The sequence below is a fragment of the Cervus elaphus genome, chromosome 8, assembly GCF_910594005.1.
Source record: "Cervus elaphus chromosome 8, mCerEla1.1, whole genome shotgun sequence".
Taxonomy (NCBI): Eukaryota; Metazoa; Chordata; class Mammalia; order Artiodactyla; family Cervidae; genus Cervus; species Cervus elaphus.
In genome coordinates this window covers 791,510-813,069 of record NC_057822.1, presented here as the reverse complement: position 1 = coordinate 813,069, position 21,560 = coordinate 791,510, and the positions used below count along the sequence as shown (strand labels likewise).

Sequence of the window (21,560 nt, the reverse complement as noted above, 5' to 3'; positions counted from 1 at the left end):
ACTGCAGCCCCGGAGCCCTGGCTCTCAGGCCCCCTCTGCTCAGATAGAGGGAGGCCCGGCTGCCCCTCAGACACGACCTTGCTCCTTTGCTTCGCCTCTAGACCACTTCGAGGCGAGATGCCGTGGGCTCCGCCGCAGGCGAAGCTGGGCCTCCGGGTTGTGAGAAGCGGCTCGAGTCAGGCTGCCCGGGTCTGAGCCCGCGAGACGCTGGGCAAGTGAGCTGACCCTGCGTGCCTCGCTGCCCCCACCTGGAAAATAGAAATGACAAATGCTTCTGTTTCCTGGGGTGACTGCAAGCATCCAAGCTTGTTCCTCATTCACAAAGTGCTCTCGAGTCGCTGGGAGGAGGGAAAGGCAGAGAAAATGGTGATAACGAGACGGGGTGGGGAGGGGCTGCTCCTACACCCCCAGTGCCTACAGCACCTGGTCCTCAGGGTCTCAGAGCGGCCCCTCCAACAGACACCAGCAAAAGGCAGACCCGTGCGGGAAAGGCCACCCCCATGCTTCCCGCCAAGGGCAAGACACGGTTTCCTGTAGCTTTCCAAAACCAGCTATGCAAAGAAATCTTATCTCATCTTCTCTAGGTTCCAGGCAAGCTTCCCGAACCTTTCCTTAAAGAGAAATCTGGACAGAGCAAAATTTCCCCCAGTAACGTTAAAATGCTCACATGTAGAAAAGACCAAGATACCTAGAGTAAACACAGAGGAAAGCCGGGTCTGACTCAGTCATCACATGAGCCAATTTCGGAAAAGAACTTTGATGCAACGAGATCAGATAGTGGTTGAAATTGGACTCAACGGCCAGACTGTTTGGGTTTAAATACAGGCTTGCCCCCTTCCTGATCACTTGACCTTGGACAGCTGTGTACAGTTTGTGAGTCAGAGGTCTGTGACTTGGTTTTCCCACCTACAAAACAAGGATTAAAATAGTATCTACCCTTTAGTATGGCAAAAGTGAAGTCTCACCTGTCAAAACAGGACCTGGCATACAGTAAGCGCTCAGTAATGTACTACTATTGGGAAGGATTGCGGGCAGGAGGAGAAGGAGGCAGCAGAGGATGAGACGGTTGGATGGCATCACTGCCTCAATGGATGTGAGCTTGAGTAAGCTCCAGGAGATAGTGGAGGACAGAGGAGCCTGGCGTGCCGCAGTCCATGGGGTTGCAGAGAGTGGGAGGCAACTGAGCTACTGAACAGCAATTACTGGTCTCCCTGTGTGGTTAGACAGCAGGGAAAAGCACCCTGACAAGACTGACCTCTGCTCTCCCACGCCCAGGCGATCCCTCTGACGCCCATCTTCACAGACACGGTGACGTTCCGCATCGCTCCGTGGATCATGACCCCCAACATCCTGCCTCCCGTGTCGGTGTTTGTGTGCTGGTAAGCGGTAGGCACAGTGCAGACGGGAAGGGCGGCCAGAGCTGAGGCTTCAGGAGCGGTCGTGCCTGTTACTTCTCAGCTGTGTGACCTCGAGAAACTCACTTGACCTCTCTGTGCCTCTGTTTCTCTGAGACAGTGACATCACAGAGCCCCTGCGAGGATTAAATGGGATGAAGCAGGCAGAGAATTTGTCAGGGTCCTGGCACAGAGTTCTTCTGTGCTCTAAAATGATAGCTCCCTTTTCTTTCCCGTATCTTTTGGGCCCTTGCCATATAGTAGGGAACCCTCCTCTGTGACGGATATCCAGCAGCTTTTCACTGAGCGTGTCATGTGCCAGAGGCCCCGTGAGACGAGGAGCAGGCGATGCTGGCCACACGCCCTGTGTGGTGAGCCCTCCCCTGCCTCTGGGTCAGCTCAGCTGTTCTTGGAAACCTGGGAGCCAGAGGTGGAAGGCTTTCGGGAAGCGGGGTGAGAGTTCCCCTCCTCGCTTTGTCTGTTCGTGACCCTGGCAGACACTGCAGGAAGGGCTGAGTTTGCGCGGCCCTTGACTCCAGCAGCCTCTGCACCGGTGAGCACAGAGGGGCTTCATCTGCCCCTCAAGGCCTCCCCCGTGGCGGGCCTGTGCCTCCTCACCCTCCCTCCTGCCTCTCCCTCTTGCCCACGCTCCTCAGCATGAAGGACAACTACCTGTTCCTGAAAGAGGTGAAGAACTTGGTGGAGAAAACCAACTGCGAACTGAAGGTCTGCTTCCAGTACATGAATCGGGGAGACCGCTGGATCCAGGTGAGGCCCCCCAGGCTGGGAAGGATGCAGCTCAGGACTCAGGCCAGAAGAGGCGGCTTAGTGTCAGCACCCTGGCACCCAGCTGCTCCGCACGTGTGAATTCTATGCCAGATCACACGTGTGCATGTGCACAGGGTCTAAACACGCCCGGCGACTCACTGCAGCTTCTTAGAGGAGCAGAAGGCCGTGAAACAAACGAAACGCCCGTCCTCGGGGGAAGGGGGCGGCCGTAGGACTGGATGGCCTCTCTGTGGAGTACTAGACGACAGAACGAAGCCAAACTGTAAATGCAGCAGGGCTCTCAGGTTAAAGTGTTCCTTGCAGGAAGATGTACACAGGATGCTTCCAGTTATGTTTTAAAGTGGGGTCAGTGAGTGCAGGCACACGGGGGTCGTGCAGAGACTGAGGGCTGTGTAAGAAACCACGGCCATCGTGTGCGTGGGGGGGACTGGGCAGGCCGGCTGGAGTTCCCCAGCGACCCCCTGGGCTCACGGGTGGCTCTTCCCGCTGTGCCCACAGGATGAAATCGAGTTTGGCTACATCGAGGCCCCGCACAAAGGCTTCCCCGTGGTGCTGGACTCCCCCAGAGATGGAAGCCTGAAGGATTTCCCAGTGAAGCAGCTCCTGGTGAGAGGCTGAGGGCCGCCTTGCAGGATGGGGTCGGGGCACAGCCCTGGGACTGTGCTACAGGGCAGAGCAGCAGGGAGGCCTCAGGCACCCCTCTGTCCCCGGGACTCTCCAGGCAAGAACCCTGGAGTGGGTTGCCGTTCCTTCTCCAGGGGAATCTTTCTGACCCAGGGATGGAACCTGGGTCTTCTGCATTACCGTCTGAGCCACCTGGGAAGCCCCTTGGCAAATTAGCCTGTTGCGTCCATCTTCTCATCTGCAGAATGGGTCATTGGGATAGTAACCTCTAACATCCGTTCCGGCTCTCATAACTGCTGCCTTTCCAAAACGGGGAAGTGCGAGCTGTGGCAGGCAGAGACCTGCCCCTGCCCCCACCTCCAACTTGCAGCAAAATACGTTTCAGGGAGGAAAATTATAAGCGATTGTTGAAAAGCATGGTTCCAACTTCAAAGCTCATTAAGGCTGTGATTTTTCAGTTCATGAGTTTTTTAAAAAAGGCAATCTAACCCCCACCCTTGATCCTAGAGGTCATTACCGCTCTCCTTTTATGCCTTCAACAACCAGCTGAATGAGGACAGAACCAGAATCAGTCTTCTCTGTCCTGACCTTCTGCCCTGGACAGGCAGGGGAGCTTGGATGGAGCATAACATGTAGGTTAGGGGTCTTTCCCAAGGTACCATGCAGGACAGCCTCCCATGAGACATCAGAGCTGCTCAGAGGCAGCCCTTCACCAAGTCCACACCTGCTGCTCGAGAACATTCACTAACATCGTCCCCTCATCACAGGGAGATGGCAGAGCCAGCGGTGTGAGCACACAGCTCTAGAACGCCACATGGAGCTGGCCTTGAGTCCCGTTTCCACCCCTTAGCAGCAGCATGACCTTGGGCAAGCAACAACCTCCTCAAGCCTCAGTTTGCTCATCTGTGAGATGGGGATCGAAACAGTACCCACCTCACAGACTTGCTGCGAAGACTGAAGGCGTGATCTAAGACGCCCGCGCTGCTCCCGACACAGTGACTATCATTAGCTGCTGTTCTGGCTCTCATTCCACGGCCCTGGACACTGTCCTCGGTGCGGACTGTCCACGTCCTCCAACACGAGGGGCAGTCAAACCGGTCAGCAGGTGCCACAGGCCTGAGGACCGGGGCCTCTCAGATCCTGTTCTCACCTTCTCCCCGGCTCACCACCTGCCTCCAGGCTGGCCTGGCACCAGTGCCCTGGGCTGCATTGTTCCTGGAGGCCCGGGCCAAGCCCGGCTCTGCGCTGCGTGCCTGCCCGCCTGTGTGAGGCTGTAAAACCCCAGCTGCCCCAGCCTCTGGCAGATCACACCTTGCCGTCTGGGGCTCCCAGGAGGGAAAGCGCTAAGCTGCAGCCGCTCGCCCCTCTGGGCACAGCTGTCCCTTGAGCCTCTAAGCTGGGCCAGGATAAGCCATGTCTTCTCACTCTAAGATTTTTATTAGCAAGGATGTTTGTCAGACAAGCTTCGTTCCAGCCCCCAGTGCAAGCTCTCAAGCAAGATCCATACCTTTTTACCAAAAAAAAAAAAAAATCATGAACGGAAACTTGAAATTCAGGGCGTGGCAGCGGCTTCACCATCCTGCAACTCCAGTCTGTTCGAGCTCTGTGCCGAGGAGTCTGAGGCTGCATCTGGGCTCAGTGAACAAATGTGGTTGGTTGGGGAGGGGTCGAAACTATATATGTTACTTATCTGACGTTCTTGCACGTATTGGTCAGCTTTCACTTGGTAAGACTGTAGTAACAAACAGCCCCCATCCCTCAATAGCGAACATCAGCAAAGGTCCGTTTTTTGCTCGCATTAATAGAGGAATAGGCATGTCAGTGGCACAAAACAAGGACCAGTCATGAAATCACCAGTGTCTTTCTGTGTCAATGGACAGGAGTTTGAGTAAACTCCAGGATTTGGTGATGGACAGGGAGGCCTGGCGTGCTGCAGTCCATGGGTCACAAAGAGTCAGACACGACTTAGCAACTGAAGTGACTCTCTGTGTTTAAGAAATCAAGACAGATGCAGAGGCTCAGATGTGTGCACGCACACACACACACTCATATTTACACTCATACCGACGTGCTCACAAACTGAGCCTCCGCGTGCCAGGCTGCTGCTCTTCAGCGGGAATAAGAAGCACATGGGTAACCCCCCGGAAGATGAGTGCTCACAGGGCCAGACCAAAGGTGGTGGAAAGTGGTCATCAGTGGGTGGCTGGGCTGGGACTAAGGGCTCCTGGCCACGGGGGACTAACCACGGGTGTGTGCCCCCTGCCCAGGGCCCAGATTTTGGCTATGTGACCCGGGAGCCGCTCTTTGAGCCTGTCACCAGCCTTGATTCCTTTGGGAACCTGGAAGTCAGTCCGCCAGTGACCGTGAATGGCAAGACATACCCCCTGGGCCGGATCCTCATCGGGAGCAGCTTTCCTCTGTAAGAGAAGGCAGGGAGGGGCTGGAGAAGTGGGGGGCGAGGTCAGGGGTTGGGGGGGAGGGGCTGGAGAAGTGGGGGGCGAGGTCAGGGGTTGGGGGGGAGGGGCTGGAGAAGTGGGGGGCGAGGTCAGGGGTTGGGGGGGAGGGGCTGGAGAAGTGGGGGGCGAGGTCAGGGGTTGGGGGGGGAGGGGCTGGAGAAGTGGGGGGCGAGGTCAGGGGTTGGGGGGAGGGGCTGGAGAAGTGGGGGGTGAGGTCAGGGGTTGGGGGGGAGGGGCTGGAGAAGTGGGGGGCGAGGTCAGGGGTTGGGGGGGAGGGGCTGGAGAAGTGGGGGGCGAGGTCAGGGGTTGGGGGGGAGGGGCTGGAGAAGTGGGGGGGCGAGGCCAGGGGTTGGGGGGGAGGGGCTGGAGAAGTGGGGGGCGAGGCCAGGGGTTGGGGGGGAGGGGCTGGAGAAGTGGGGGGCGAGGCCAGGGGTTGGGGGGGAGGGGCTGGAGAAGTGGGGGGCGAGGTCAGGGGTTGGGGGGGGAGGGGCTGGAGAAGTGGGGGGCGAGGTCAGGGGTTGGGGGGAGGGGCTGGAGAAGTGGGGGGCGAGGTCAGGGGTTGGGGGGGAGGGGCTGGAGAAGTGGGGGGCGAGGCCAGGGGTTGGGGGGGAGGGGCTGGAGAAGTGGGGGGCGAGGTCAGGGGTTGGGGGGGAGGGGCTGGAGAAGTGGGGGGCGAGGTCAGGGGTTGGGGGGGAGGGGCTGGAGAAGTGGGGGGCGAGGCCAGGGGTTGGGGGGGAGGGGCTGGAGAAGTGGGGGGCGAGGCCAGGGGTTGGGGGGGAGGGGCTGGAGAAGTGGGGGGCGAGGCCAGGGGTTGGGGGGGAGGGGCTGGAGAAGTGGGGGGCGAGGTCAGGGGTTGGGGGGGAGGGGCTGGAGAAGTGGGGGGCGAGGTCAGGGGTTGGGGGGGAGGGGCTGGAGAAGTGGGGGGCGAGGCCAGGGGTTGGGGGGGAGGGGCTGGAGAAGTGGGGGGCGAGGTCAGGGGTTGGGGGGGAGGGGCTGGAGAAGTGGGGGGCGAGGCCAGGGGTTGGGGGCAGGGAGGGGCTGGAGAAGTGGGGGGCGAGGTCAGGGGTTTGGGGGGGAGGGGCTGGAGAAGTGGGGGGCGAGGTCAGGGGTTGGGGGGGAGGGGCTGGAGAAGTGGGGGGCGAGGTCAGGGGTTGGGGGGGTGGTTCTGTTGGGGCAGACTGGGTTGCTCAGACATGCACTGATTGGCTGGGAGAATTAACCTCGCCCATGACGGACAAGATACAGACATTCTTGGAAAGAAAATCAAGTCAGCGTTTACATCTTAGTATGAGTTAGGATCTAACATAAAACTGAGTAAATGACCCTCTTCCCCAAATGGGAGGGTATATAATGAGGTTATAAATAAGGTGGGGAAGGGATGCAGGAGTTAGAGAAGGGACAGTACTGAGAGAAAATGAGTGGGGGACCGCCAGCAAACCCCCAGGAAGCCCACACACAAGACACGTGAGAAGCCATGGCCGGCCCTGAGGCCTGGGTCCCTGGCTCTCCGGCCTGTCCACACACCCCGTCCCTCCCCAGGTGGCCTACCAGCCAACGAAAAGGCAGGTTCGTCCTTAGTTAGGGCAGTCACTGGGGAGGACGTGAGTACCGTGGGTCCTCACTTCACCAAAGGGGCCGCCAGGAACCTGCACATATGGGGCCAGCTGGGATCTGCCTCCCTGTGGGCCACATGGATGCTTTGGCTTCTGAGAGGAGGCCACCGGCACAGACAGTGACCATTTGCCCCCTCTGCCCACTTCCCCCCTGCTCTCAGCCATCACCCACCCATTCAGCAGGTATTTCTGAAGCCTGTGACGGGCATGTGGTTTCAGACATGAAGCCCAGCCCCCACCTTCCCAGAGATGGTGGAGATGACTGGCATGGAGATAACCGGGGTGGAGATGGTGGAGATAACCGGGGGTGGGTGCATCCAGTGGCAGGATGACAGAGCCGGGGAAACCCAAGAGGAGCCCCCGAGGGAGCTCCCCCTCAGGGGAGCTCAGGGGGCTTCTTAGAGACGAACATCTATGGAGGGTCTTCTCTGTGCTAGGCATTGTTCTAGGCTCTGAGGAAGCAGCCATGAGCAAAACAAAGTCCCAGCTCTTGGGGAGTTTTCGATTAGGGATCGGGGCAACATAGAAAATAAACATGGAAGCCAGCAAATAAGTTAGACACTTCTGGGTGCTAATCAGCGCAGTGAGGAAGATAAAATAGGTACATGGTAAGCAGTGACAAGCCAGCGACACTCTGGCTCTTGTGGTTTTAAGGAAATGACTCTAGAATTGAGGCTTGAGTGATGAGAAGGAAGCAGCCATGGAAAGATCAAAGGGAAAGCACATTCCACATCAAAGAAACAGCCAGGGCAAAACCTTCAAGGTAACAGCCTTGGCACCTGGCTGGATCAGACACAACAAGGAAGAATGAGATGAAGTAGGAGAGATAGGCAGGGGACAGATCAAAAACGAATTTGCCAGCCACTGTGAAGATCTTGGGTTATAGTGTAAGGGTAATGGGGAGATTGAAGACCAGGGAGTGTAGAAGTCAAGAAGGGCTGCCTGGAAGAGGCATCACTTGGTTGAAGATTGAAACTGAGAAGTTACTAGCCAAGAGGGACATAGGCAGGGGCAGATTCTGGAACGCTGCCTGAGCCTTAGCCCCCTCCAGCAGGCCTGAGCACAGAAGCTGGCCTCCCTATGCCCACTGACACCCTCAGGGGCTAAAGGCCGGGCTCCCTGCCCTTCACACAGACCGTGGCTGCCGCTGGCACTTCCTTCTTCCCCCCAGACTCAAGTGCCTTTCTGCCTGTGCCAGTGTCTCTGCAGCTCAGGCTCCTTCTCATGACTTTTCTGCTGATGCCATGCTGGGTCCAGGCTGGCTTCCAGCGGCTGAACTCCTCCTGCAAGCCCTCTGGTGAGACAGGCACCACGGGCAACCTTCTGAAGAACTGCCCCCTCCCAACCCCACCCAGGTCTGGTGGTCGGAGGATGACCAAGGTGGTGCGGGACTTCCTGCAGGCCCAGCAGGTGCAGGCGCCCGTGGAGCTCTACTCAGACTGGCTGACCGTGGGCCACGTGGATGAATTCATGACCTTCGTCCCCATCCCAGGCACCAAGGTGAGCTGATGCTGAGGCTGGAGGGAGGAGGCTAGTGCGGAACCCCTGTGCTGCCAGCTCTTATCAGCAGCAGGGGCGATCTACTGGAAGCGGATTGTATAGAGGAAGAAGGAAGTAGGCTGAAGCTGGCTTGTATGCTGTTGCTGTGGCCAGTAAATGTTTAACCCAATAAATCTGAAGTTCTAGCATTTCAACATGTAACCATTATAAAAATTATTAATGAGAGGTTTTACATTCTTTTTTTGGTGTATGTTTTATTGTTCACACGTCTCCACTAAGACCAGCCACAGTTCAATTGTCCAGTAACCCCACAGGGCTAGTGGCCACTGTACTGGCCATAATGCCCTAGAGAGCAATGGGATATGGGCCTGGGGCCCTAGAGAGATTCTTTCGTTTTCTGAAGTGAAAAGAAATGTCTGCAACTTAATACCCTGGAAATCTGGAGCAAATGGCCGGGCCTCTTGGCCCCTTGGAGAAGCTCTTCATCTCTGCCCAAGGTCACCTTTTACTCTGAGCTTCAACTCAACTGCATTGCTGAGGCAGGAAAATTTCTGTAGCAGGAAGGGTGAGAAATAGTCCTCTGAAATATAGACAAGCTGCCAGGCAGCCTTTGCCACTCAGCGAGGGTGGCGTGAGATGATATGCAGGCAGGGCCCCGGGTCCACAGTGCAGGAGCCCCCCACGCGGCTGGGCCACCTGCCCCCTGCTGACCGGCCGGCTGGACCATCTCCCGCAGAAATTCCGGATGCTCATGGCCAGCACCTCAGCCTGCTACAAGCTCTTCCGAGAGAAGCAGAAGGAGGGCCACGGGGAGGCCATCATGTTCAAAGGTGAGTGCTCACGGGGCCCTGGCAGCGAGCCGGGCCCCCAGGGGGGCCTTTGGGAGGACGGGGCCGGTGAGCGCTTTGACCCCAACACCCAGCTCCACTTCCGGTCGTCAGCCCGCTCCGAGGCCATGGGGTCACCCTGGCGGGAGGCGGCCCTGGCCTCTGCGCTGTGGTCAGGCCCACCTCAAGCTGCCCACTGCCCCTTATGATCATCGACAGTGGCCCGAGGTTCTTCGGGACCCGGTGTGGGACGCTTCAAATGGCACCAGCCCCCGAGGAGAGTTAAATGGTTCACAACTGAAGTGCGATCTGCATTCTGGGACCTTGTGTTTGGAAGGAAGCTAGAGAAGAGCATGCACACTGCGGTTTAGGGGCAGGAGGGAGAGGGAGCTCGCAGACGCGATGCGGGGTCAGACGGCGTCACCGCTGGTCCCAGAGTGAGAAACCGTCCGCTTCATTCAGGCATCACTTAACTGAGGCAGACAAACTGGGGTGAGCTGTGCTCTTAAATTAATTGTGGAAGAAAGAAAGCTGATGAGGCAGAGACAGTGAGCCAGGTTAGAGACACCACGACCGGTTAAGTGTTTTTCGTGGGTTACTTTTTGTCACTTTTCAGGTTGGTGTCTCTAATCCACCTACTCCCAAAAGTCTGTATCCCTCAGGCTGGTTAATATATATATGACCGCCCTCCTGTGTTCCTGTTAGTGACTGGTGTCAGGGACGGACAAGATGAACTTAAGACCACTATCCTTTTTTAATTCCCACCAATAGGAAATTTTTTTTAGATTGGCAGGCATGAGTCTCAACTTTCTGGAAGCTTCCTTCTACATTAACCCCTCAAAGTTACCCATAGGGTACAGGAACTATTATCTTTGTACAAATAGGTCCAAGGGGTTGGAGACAGCTCAGCGACAGCCCCCATCTGCCACTGCCAAGCTGTAAGACTAGGAAACAGTGCACCCGCGTCAGACCGGGGAGAGGAGTTAATAGCTTAGGCTCTGGAATCAGACTTCCTGGTCTGCTTACTGGCTCAGCCACCAACTGTAAGACCTCGGAAGCGTCGTGGGACTTCTCTGTGCCTCCATGTCTACATCTTTAATGCTAGAAGCTACCTGATAGAAATGGGTGGGGGGAAGACTACTGAGTTAATCCGAGTGAACATCTAGAAGACTCCCTGCTACATAGCAGGTGCTCCCTAAGCATTGGGTATCACCAATCAGAAGCCACATGGGCCACCACAAGGGGACAGGAGGTAGATGCAGGCTCAGAACAGCAGGGGGGCCGGGCGTGAGGCAGGTCTGAAACCAGAGGGTGTCACCGCCTAGCACCCTGCTTCTGCCACCCGCCCCCTGGCCTGCTCATCCTTGGAAGCAGGCCTCTTGTGCCACCCCACCCTCCGGCCAGAGAGAGAGCGAGGCAGCAGCCCCCTGCTTCCCTGGTCCCAGTGACATGGCCAGCCCTGGGGAAAGCAGCGTCCACGGGGGCTGCCCTCCCACGCTCCTGCCTGTCCCCGGTCCGTCGCCCTCAGCCTGAGAGGTAGCCCAGAAGCTGAGAGTCCTGGCAAAGAGGAGCACCAGGCTGGACATAGACCGTGCCCTGTCCTCCGACCCACAGGCCTGGGCGGGATGAGCAGCAAGCGCATCACCATCAACAAGATTCTGTCCAATGAGAGCCTCGTGCAGGAGAACCAGTACTTCCAGGTGAGCGCAGGGCCAGGGCTTGTGGGAGGGAAGAGGCTGTGACCGCTGGCGCCTGTCATATCCTTGGGGCTGCCCTAGGGGATGGCGAGGAATCCAGGGCACACAACAGAGGGAAGGGCCTCAGCGAGCATGCGGTCCCGCCTTCCTGACTTGCTCCCGTACTGGAAGCTGAATGATGTGGCAGCGGGGGACGTGCAGGTCAGCAGAGGCTGGAAGCAGACAGGAGAGAGCCGAAGGTTCTGTAAGGCTGGAGCCCGCAACGTCTGGGGGAGACCCACAGACACCAAAATATGAAAACCACAGACCTGCTTTCCAGGAAAACTCTTATATGAAGATATGCCCTGAAGTTTTATTTTTTAGGGGTCACAGATTCCTGAAGTTTTCTATCTATGGATGAATTCTACTTTCTGAATCCCTCAATCTCAAAATTGCATCCAGAAGTAGAAACCAGTCAACAGGGTCCTATTTAGTTGAATTAGATCTCTCTTTATTTGCATGGGCATATTTAAAGCACCAAGTTAAAAAAAAAAACTCAGACATGTTTAAACAAAAGGGCATGGTTGGCTCATACAAGAGGAAAGTTCAACAGTGGCGTGGATTTCAGGCATAGGTCGATCCGGGCCCTGGCCCCATCTCTCTGCACTTCCTGGGTTCTGCAGGTGCCCTCACGGCAGGAGCTTGGCTGCAGCAGTTCAAGGTCTCCCATCCACCCCCCCTACCATCCAGAGAGAGAGGTCTTATATGCCCCCAACAATTAAACAAAAGCCTTGCATTTCACTCTGATTGTGCCAACCTGAACCAATTCTCGTAACCAGAGGAATTCCATATCCTGATTGCCTTAATCCTAGTTTATTACCCATCCTTGACCTGATCCCTGGAACAAAGAGGTAGGGGCACTAGCTGTGAAACCCAACCCAATAACTGGCTGCTACTTTTCAAGGGGAGGGGTGGAGTGGATGCTGGAGAAATTCCAGCATTTCCAAAATTCCAAAAGTTCCCCAAAGGCCTCACAGCTGTTTGAAAGTTAACTTTATCACGACTCCTCTCTGTTGTCATTTTTTGGCGTCATGTAGATCTGAGGTCATACTATGACCCCTCACTTTCGGCTAGGACTCTGGACCACTCACTATGGACTCTGCGTCTTAGGTTCCCTCATCTCTAACACTCAGGATGAGTGTGCTCAGGCTCTCTGTGACCCCATGAACTGTAGTCCTCCAGGCTTCTCTGTCCTTGGGATTTCCCAAGCAAGAGTGCTGGAATACGTTGCAATTTCCCCCTCCAGAGGATCTTCCCGACCTGGAGATTGAACCCGTGTCTCCTGCGTCACCTGCCTTGGCAGGCGGGTTCATCACTGAGCCACCTCATCTCTAGTAAGGGGATACTTGTCGGGGTCCAGCCCCGGCAGGATCCAGGGGAACCCTCAGGATGAACGGCGTCGGCGAGAGAGAGACACGTAGGACCGGCCTTGTAGGGCCAAGTCTGCTAGGGAGAGAAAGAGAGAGAGAGAAAGAAAGAGACCAGACCAGGAATATGCAGCAGAGTCTGGCAGTTGCTTTATTTTTCACCATCGCCTTTATACCCTAAGTTGGTACATTTCTAAGGGGCAGATAAGCACACAGACTTAGGTTAACACTATATCAGCTTGTCCTTCACGAAACCAGGTGTGCTCTGTATATTTTTGTTTATGAGAGTCTTTTCCCATAGATTTTTTGTACATTATCTTCTGGCCTTGAGGTTAGCAGAAAACAGAAAAATGGCAGTCTCATGGTACAGCAAGTTGTAACATAATAGACATACAATCCTGTTAACATAAAAGTCAGTCTTTTTGCAGAAATTCTCAGCTAAATTTATCTAAAAAGTTTAACACACAAAGACTCTGTGGCTCTGGTGAGGCAGCCCCTGTTTAGCACTCCTGGTTAAATTAACAGTTATCTTATTGTTTTTACACTAGGGCTAAACTCTTATTTTACTATATCTTTAACCATATTAACAATAGTGTCCACTGCATAACCTCAGCACATTAACATCAATCAAACATTGATCTAATAACCACTTTTAAAACAATATTTTTTGTATTTTTAAATAGGGCTTCCTCACCCCCCAAAGGGCTCTGTGCCTATTAGGCCCTTTTTAATGGTTAATCTCTATGTATAATATCTTTTGGCTTTCAGGCCTGTTGACAATTTATGGTTTGCACCTGGTGCAACTTTAAGCAACTTCAGTAGCCGACCCTGTCTTTCTTATAATTAATCTATTTTCTTTCTAATAAGCGTCATCTCTATGGGAACTAGATAGGATTACATTTTCACAGAACAGAAATGCAAAGGATTGCAAAAACAGCAGATATGGCACAAAATAGGCTCTTGGTCCAAAAGTTAATTACCTGCAAAAAGTCGCCAGCTAATCTCTATCTAAACTATTTTCTATTAGGCACATTTGTGGCTATAATATTTGTGGAGCTTTTTTCACCCCGCCTATGCTTAATAGTTTCTTTTGTTAGCGTACTATGTTTAGGATGTTTAGAACAATCATGAGCATTTTGTGCAATGAGAGCACACATTTATCAAACAAGCCAGAATGCCAGCAAAAGGGTTTGAACTGAAGCATTTCCTTCATCCCTGGCCCCTTCATAGGGTACCAGCGTCCAGGAGATTTATTAATTAGGGTTTTAATTTGGTCCTCACTCAGTGAAAGAGGAGCAGGAGAGCTCTCGGCAGGCAACACAAGAATCCGCAGCAGGGCAAACAAGAACAACAGCAGAAAAGGGGGGAGGATATAGGGTAGGGTAGAGGCCGAGGCCAACCTGGAGGGTCCCTTATCCTACACGGCCTTGCCTGTCAGGTATTTCCCTCATGACCTCGTCATGGATGGGGTCTCGGACAGCCTTGCCTGCCTGGTATTTTCTTCATGACCTCGTCACGGGCGGGACCTCCCATAACGGCTCCCGACAGATACTGATGGTGTCCACCTCATGAGATTGAGGCTGAAATAAGTGACGTATGTAAAGCACTTAGAACATACACTTAGGGAACTTGTACATATTAGTTTTTATTATTATTAATCTAAACCATTGTCGCTGTTATTCTTACCGCCTGGGGTGGCCTGAGGATTCAGCGGGGTACTGCATGGCATGCACTTGGGGTCCGACTCGCAGCTGGTGATCAGTGAAAGAGTACTGAGTGTCATTTCTGTGAGCGTCTGGTGTGAATTCTGTAGCTTTCTCTCTCGTTCTCTATCACTCGTACGGGTGGGAGGCGCACCAGAGAGGTGGCCCCGTGCTGGAGGAGCCCTGCAGGCTGCCTGGAGTGCGGGGGCCCCAGGTCTGATGCCTCAGGCAGGGGTGAGGTGGGCAGAGGTGTCGGGGTGCCCCTCACCCGCCCGCCGTCCCTTCTTCCCCGTCACCCAGCGCTGCCTGGACTGGAACCGGGACATCCTCAAGAAGGAGCTGGGACTGACGGAGCAGGACATCATCGACCTGCCCGCCCTGTTCAAGATGGACGAGAGCCGCCAGGCCAGGGCCTTCTTCCCAAACATGGTGAGGTGCTCCGGGCTCCAGACCTCACCCGAACCGTCAGTGGGGGCGGGCTGGACCCAGAGGGACCCCTCGGCTGAGGCTGGCCGATCGCGAGGTCCAGGCCCCAGGCCCCGGGCCCGGCTGAGCTGCTGTGTGGCCTCCCACCCCGGCACTCACCCTGCTGGGAGGATTGCTCATCCTGGTTGCCCCCTGGGGCCCTGGGGAGCCTTCACCTTAACACAGTGGAGAGTGCTTTGTAAATTTAAAAGGCTTTACAGACAAGAGAGATTCTTGTAATCATAGAGGAGAGTCTTCTATGAGCTAGAAAGAGGTTAAAACACACACACACAAACGTAGATGTGTATATACACACATGAAAACACATGTACACGCATGCCTGCAATGCACACACCGATGCATACATACATAGCTGCATGCACATGTGTGTCCGTACACGTACATGCAGGGGCGGGTTGCTAGGCTTTCCACTTAGCTCCTCTGTGTATGGGGTGCTTAGCCCCCTCTGAGCCTCAGTTTCCTCATCTGTAAAGTGGGGGCGACCACAGTCCCTAGATCACAGGGTTGTTGGAGGGTTCGGAACAGGGCGGGGCAGAGCAGGCGCTCACCAAATGTAACTGCGGCCCCGCCTCCCCGTCCCAGGTGAACATGATTGTGCTGGACAAGGACCTGGGCATCCCCAAGCCGTTCGGGCCCCAGGTGGAGGAGGTGTGCTGCCTGGAGACACATGTGCGCTCCCTGCTGGAGCCCCTGGGCCTCTGCTGCACTTTCGTGGACGACATCTCCGCCTACCACAAGTTTCTGGGCGAGGTGCACTGCGGCACCAACGTGCGCCGGAAGCCCTTCACCTTCAAGTGGTGGCACATGGAGCCCTGAGCCGCCCGGGGCTGCCGTGAGCGGGTCGCAGCCCGTCGGCCACCCGAGCTGGGGCCGGACCAGCCTCTGTGGTCTTCAGTGTGATTGCAGGATGCCCTTCAGCAATAGCCATCAGGGAACTTGGGGGAAAACGTTCCTACTTTCAATTTTACTTTTACTTACAGGACCTGGAAAGGGGCCACACAGCGAGGTCGTGGGAGGAGAGAACCCCCGAAACCGGCTTCTGCTCGTGCGGGGTTGAGGGTGGGGGTCTGGTTTTCCGAGGGCTTTCTCTGTCTTGGTGAGTTTTAAACGGAAGAGTGGAAATCTAAAGCGAGGGAAGAGGGGGGGAAGGTGGCCCCAGTTGTCAGTTACCAGAACCTACTAAGATCTCTAGAAGAAAGGGCCTCCGTGAGGGGAGGCGGCCTGGCTCCTCACCTAGTCGCGTGGCTGCGACGTGTTTACTCAAGGTCACCGTGTTTGGAGTGAGTACTCAGCAACCAAAGCTGAGTCAGGCGCTTGGATAACAAAAAGGAGGAAACCCAGTTGTCGGGCTGACACACAGGGGCCCGGGTGCCCCCTCCCTCCCTGACTTCTCCAGACTTCCCCAGAGCACCCCCTGCCTGAACTGGACTGCAGGCCACCACTGAGGGGCCTTCAAGCAGTGGGGAGGGGTTTGGGGTATCCGTGCCTTGCCCTCTCTCAGAAGGGCCTCAGCATCCACCATGTCACCTCCGCCTGTGAGCCTCCATTCTGACCTTCCTGAAAATAGCTGAACATTTGGCCAGAGTCTGTATAGCCCTGATGTGAAAAACAAACAAAAAAATCCCAGAACCCAAAACCTTCCCCCAGAATCTTTAGTCTGTTATCCAAAACTGGATGAGAGGAGAAGGGAAGGACGTTCTGGGATGACCAGTTTGCCCAGTAGCCAGACCCCGAGGGTCAAGGCAGCCAGCTTGGAAAAGGATTCTGGAATCCAGATGTACCTTGAACTGCCACATCCTTTGAAATTCACTGCCCTTGGGGTGTCCAGGGGGCCACCCCCATTTATTCATTCCTTTCCAGCCTGCCTCAGATGCCCCCGGCTTGCCCTCTGCAGTGTAGGTACCACTGGCAGCCCCCAATTCCCTGAGGGTCCAATCATCAAGCTCAGAACCTTTGCTGGAAGCAGATTTTATCAGCACAGCCTTCTCAGTTTCCAAGACGCTCCTTCTGCCTCATCTTTCTCATGGACCCAGGCTCTCCCAGATGTTTGGGAGTTCCTCCCCACACCAGCATCCCTGTGGCCCAAGAGTTCCTTGTACAAAGATGCCCCAGGGCGAGCTGTGTAATCCATCTTTTCTGCCAGGTTCTCAATTCTCTGGCCTCCCCAACCCCTCTCCTCTCGCGGCCTCTACTTCCTGCTCCCATGCTGTCTCTCCAGGCAGCTAGACAAGGACTTCATCCCCGCCAGCCAGGCTCAGACCTCCCCACCGCAGGACACAATTAGAGACCCACCTCTCCTCTCCAGATGTTAGGCGCAAGACATAAAGACCCTGCCCTAAGCTCCAGCCCGAACAGCCAGTTCTGGGCCAGCTACTGGCCTTAGAGATGGACCGATTACCCCCACTGAAGTTTCTTAGTACATTTGCTGAAAATCCTTTCATTTGGACATAATCAGATTCATTCCCTGGCTCCCACTGAAAAGACTTAGTTCCAGCTTTAAAATTTCCTTTTAAGGACAGCTGACTTTGGAGAATAAGTGAATTATAATTCCACTTTGAGGGTTAAAAAGGAGCTGATTTATAACCAACGAAAAGTTTGTAAATTTGGATTCCTGAAGAATTGAGATTTTCTTCTTGGATTATTCACTCATTCAACAAACCTGTATTGTGTGGCTGAGTACCAGGCACAGGGGTGGGCTCTGAAGGTACAGGGCCCAGTAGCAAACGGGGTCTGGCCCTGGCCTCCAGGAGGCAGCCACCCGCATTTAAATGGCCAGCATTTGCCCTTTCCGCGATGCACTCTTTAGAAATACCACTTCACTATATTCAGGAAATGAACAGGATGCAGCGCTTCCATAAGTCACTATCTCAGTGAAATGAGAGGGGCGGGTCTTCTTTAAACAAGCCTTCTGCCCGTCCAGCTGGGCCAGTACTCCCGCAGCAGATGGGACCCCAGCGCCTTCAGAAGCTGTTGTTCCTGCTTTGGGAACAGTGGCTTCTGCCTTTGGGGGCCCAAGCCCCAGGTTTCTCCAACCCCAGAGCTGAAGACATCAAGTGCCTATTTGTGAATGTTTATCTGGAGACTTAGAGTTTGCTGTGTGTTTTTGTGTTTGGTTAATGTGTGTTTTGGGGCTTTCTTTTTTTTTTAGTCTGCCTTACGGGGAAGTGGGCACTTCCCATGTGGAGACGGTGTGTATTTCTAGATTTTTCTAAGGCTCTCCCCATCATTAAGTCAGCAGTTTCTGATAATTCTGAAGCCCCTAGGCCTCAGACACCCTTCCCCATCTTGCTTGCCCACCTGTGTGACTACCCTTGCTGTGGATTTTCCCCCCAGCATCCCTGGACTCATCATTCTTCCCCACCCACCACTTTATCTATAAACATAGGCCTAGAATACACTTCTGTGTTTCAAAACTCAGCCAAGGTCCTGTTTCGATCTTTACTTTGAAATACTTTAAATAAGAGAGCAGAGGGTATCGTGAAGATGATGAGAAGTGGGACATGGTTTCAACTTTCTGGATGAGAGCCAATGCAGGAGATCACGACATGTTTGGGAAAGTGCCTGATTAAACAACAACAAAATAAATGGTCGGAGGGAAGTCATGTGGCTGTTGGTGTGATGTTCATGGTTGCTTCATGGCCATGGCCTGGAGTGAGGCAGGCCACACACGGGCCCTCTCCTGGCCCCTGCGGTCCCTGCCCTTCTGCACACACAACCAGGGCTCTCAGCAAGAGTATCCCAAGGGTTTGGAATCCCACACACAGTCAGTGGGTGTGTATCACCTGGCCACCACCCAAGGTCAAGACCACACCCACAATAAAGTCTGTTTTCTGGTGGGGTTCCCCAGAAGGAAAAGCAGAGGTGAGCTTTTGGGAACAAGTGACTTAAGGAAGTGCCTCCAGGAGAAACCAGAGGAGTGCGGGGAGCAGGACCAGAAAAGGGAAGAAGCCAAGAGTGTGATTTCAGATGTGGCCTCAGCCTGGTCACAGGGGGGCTCTGAGCAGAAGTGGCAGCCCAGTCATTCCATCTGGGGCCAAGTCTCATGACCTACACCAGTCAGTCGCTGGCTGTGGGGACTTCAACTCTCTGAACAGGCAAGGGGGTACCTGTAGCCCACAGGCAATCATCTAAAGGGGATCACAGCTGTAGTTTTGCCATGCCTCTCGGCTTACAGGATCTTAGTTCCCTGACCAGAGATTGAACCGCACCCCTGGTGGCTGTAAAAGCGTAGGGTCCCGACCCCTGGATGGCCAGGAAATTCCCCACAGCTGTGCTTATTAGCAGCAGAGTCCCAGGAGCTGGGGGATGGGTTCCCAGAACCAGAAAGGGATCTGGGCAAAGCAGCAGTGTGCCCACTGCTCTGAGTGACAGCATGTTCTCGTAATACGGAGTTGTTGCACAGGATTTATGATTTAACCCATGGGCTTCCCTGGTGGCTCAGGCGGTAAAGAATCTTCCTGCAATGTGGGAGGCTAGGCTCGATCCCTGGGTTGGGAAGATCCCCTGGAGGAGGGCACGGCAACCCACTCCAGTGTTCTTGCCTGAAGAATCCCATGGACAGAGGAACCTGGTGGGCTACAGTCTGTGGGGTCGCAAAGAGTCAGACACGACTGAGCGACTAAACACACATATGAAATCCATAGCCATGATCAACAAGGTCTTTGTGAATAAGCTCCTAAGGCCCTAGAATAGAATCACTTAGTTGGTTACTGAAACCGGAAGCCACTTTCAAGCTCTTTGGGGGTGCACCTCGGGGCTTCTTACCTCTCAGCCCCATCTTGGGTTTCTGGACAGAAATTCTGGTGCGAAATGAAAACCACCAGTTCTCTTATTCCTGGATGTCACCCACAGGTCCAGTCCTCTGAGGTCATTCTTCCCTTTTACACCCAAGTAACATGGCCTGAGCCCATCCTCAATGGGGGTTTCCTGACTCACCTATGTCTGGAACTTCCCAAGGGATGCTAGTGTGCTAAATCCATCCTGCTGGTGTTTTCACATCTTGGCCACTCACTCACCTCAGAATTGCTGAAAGTCATCCAGAGACTTCTGGAACAGCACCTTCCAATAGAAACACAGTGCAAGCCACATATGTAATTTTAAATTTTCTGGTAGCCACATTTTTAAAAGTGAAAAACAGGTGCAGTTAATTTAATAATGTCTTCTTTATTGCAGTATATCCAAATTATTATCATTTCAATAGGTAATCGAATTTTTAAAATATTAATGAAATATTTCACATTCTCTTTTTTGGTAGTAAGTTCTTGAAAGCTGATATATATTTTAAATTTAAATCACATGTCTCTTAGAAAAACCACATTTTAAGCGTTCAGTAGCCACAAGTGGCTACCATATTGAGCTTCCTTGGTAGCTGGGGGTAAAGAGTCTGCCTGTAATGCGAGAGATGTGGATTTGATTCCTAGGTGGGGAAGATCACCTGGAGAAGGGCATGGCAACCCACTCCACTTTTCTTGCCAGGAAAATCCCGTGGATAGAGGAGCATGGTGGGCTGCAGTCCATAGGCTGCCGGGGTCGTACATGACCAAAGTGACTGAGCGCAAGCTTGGGCACAGCTCCCACTGGACGGCAGAGTGATAGAGTCATCTCCACCAGGCTGAGTCCCAGCTATAGAAGTAGATACATTCCTTAAACCCTCAGAATCCAGCTAGACTGACTGCAGTGGCTAACAAAAGTTGCTTGTTATAAAGCCCAAAAGAGAGATGGAGGATAAATATCAGCCCTCCTTGGCCCTGATGTGCAGCATCTTGCCCGTCCAGAAGGTTCTCTTGCCTGAATTGTGGCTGCTGCCACATGACCAGGACTGGCCTCTTGGCAAACAGAGTGCCTTTAGCCAAGTCCCTTCTGCTCACTTCAGGAAGAGAATCCCATCAGCACCATGGAAAGGGAAAACATAACTCCCTCACCTCCAGCCTCCTTCCTATCACCATTCCCTGGGATACAGCTTGATTCTGCATTTTAATACGTCTTCTGTTCCCAAGTAAGGGTCATTGGGGTGCCCAGTATATCAGCCTCTTCCCTCCAGATGGGATCTGAGCCACACCCTGGCGTAGCCAGAAGCCTGTGGAAGTGGAACCCCTCCTACCCAAGCAAAGGAGCAGCCAGGGATGAACTCTGCCTGCCCAGGAGGATTTATCCAGGATCCTCGTCCAAGGGGCATCAGTTCAAGGGGCTGACGGCAATGTTACTGACAACTCAATACAGTGTGGTGATACCAAATGACAGTGTGTGGTATCCCTTCTCCAGCTGGACAACCAGAAAAAAGACACGTTCAGGCAGAAAGCCCAGCTCTGCAACCTTGTCCCAAGCCTGGATGATGTGAGCAATGTTATTTTCACCTGTGGCTCACTCCCCAACCAACTGGGTTCCTATTCAACCCTGATCTTGTGCGCACCAGGACCCAGAGACCCCACAGAGACTGGGACAGAGCTGTGTGTGTGTGTCTCCTGAGGAGGGCCGGGTCAGCAGGGGACTTCTGCAGAGGCAGGGGCTGTGGGTGCAGCAGACCTGGGGATGGCCCAAGCCCTCTTGGAGGAGGTCGCCATTAACCCCACCACAGAACTGTCAGAACTTACACAAGGCTGGGGACACAGACTCTTGGAGGCACAAACAGAACCTTGTGTGCACCAGGACCCAGAAGAAAGGAACAGTCACCCCACAGGAGACTGACCCAGACTTGCCTGTGAATGTCCAGGAGCCTCCGGCGGAGGCGTGGGTGATGGCGGCCTGCTGCAGGGTTGGGGGCACTGAGTGCAGCAGTGCATGCACGGGGCCTTTTGAAGGAATGGCCGTTATCTTCATCACCCCCACCATAGTTGGGACCCAGGTAAGTAACAGGGAAGGAACACAACCGCACCCATCAACAGAAAATTGGATTAAAGATTTACTGAGCATGGCCCCGCCCATCAGAACAAGACCCAGTTTCCCCCTCAGTCAGTCTCTCCCATCAGGAAGCTTCCATAAGCCTCTTATCCTTCTCCATCAGAAGGCAGACAGAATGAAAACCACAATCAAAGAAAACTAACCAATCTCATCACACGGACCACAGCC

The 21,560-nt window shown here is 54.2% G+C and overlaps 1 protein-coding gene across 1 annotated transcript in view; it reads left to right on the top strand.

Moving 5' to 3' along the window:
* Nucleotides 1-18,097, top strand: part of PADI2 (peptidyl arginine deiminase 2) — a 56,923-nt gene extending 38,826 nt beyond the window's left edge. Inside the window, exons 8-16 of the mRNA XM_043908938.1 lie at nt 1,276-1,379; nt 2,051-2,162; nt 2,682-2,789; nt 5,075-5,226; nt 8,232-8,376; nt 9,113-9,206; nt 10,818-10,903; nt 14,310-14,438; nt 15,078-18,097. Coding sequence (XP_043764873.1) covers nt 1,276-1,379; nt 2,051-2,162; nt 2,682-2,789; nt 5,075-5,226; nt 8,232-8,376; nt 9,113-9,206; nt 10,818-10,903; nt 14,310-14,438; nt 15,078-15,311 — 1,164 coding nt within the window. The 3' untranslated portion in view covers nt 15,312-18,097. The remainder of the gene's footprint in view (nt 1-1,275; nt 1,380-2,050; nt 2,163-2,681; nt 2,790-5,074; nt 5,227-8,231; nt 8,377-9,112; nt 9,207-10,817; nt 10,904-14,309; nt 14,439-15,077) is intronic.
* Nucleotides 18,098-21,560: the final 3,463 nt, after the last annotated feature.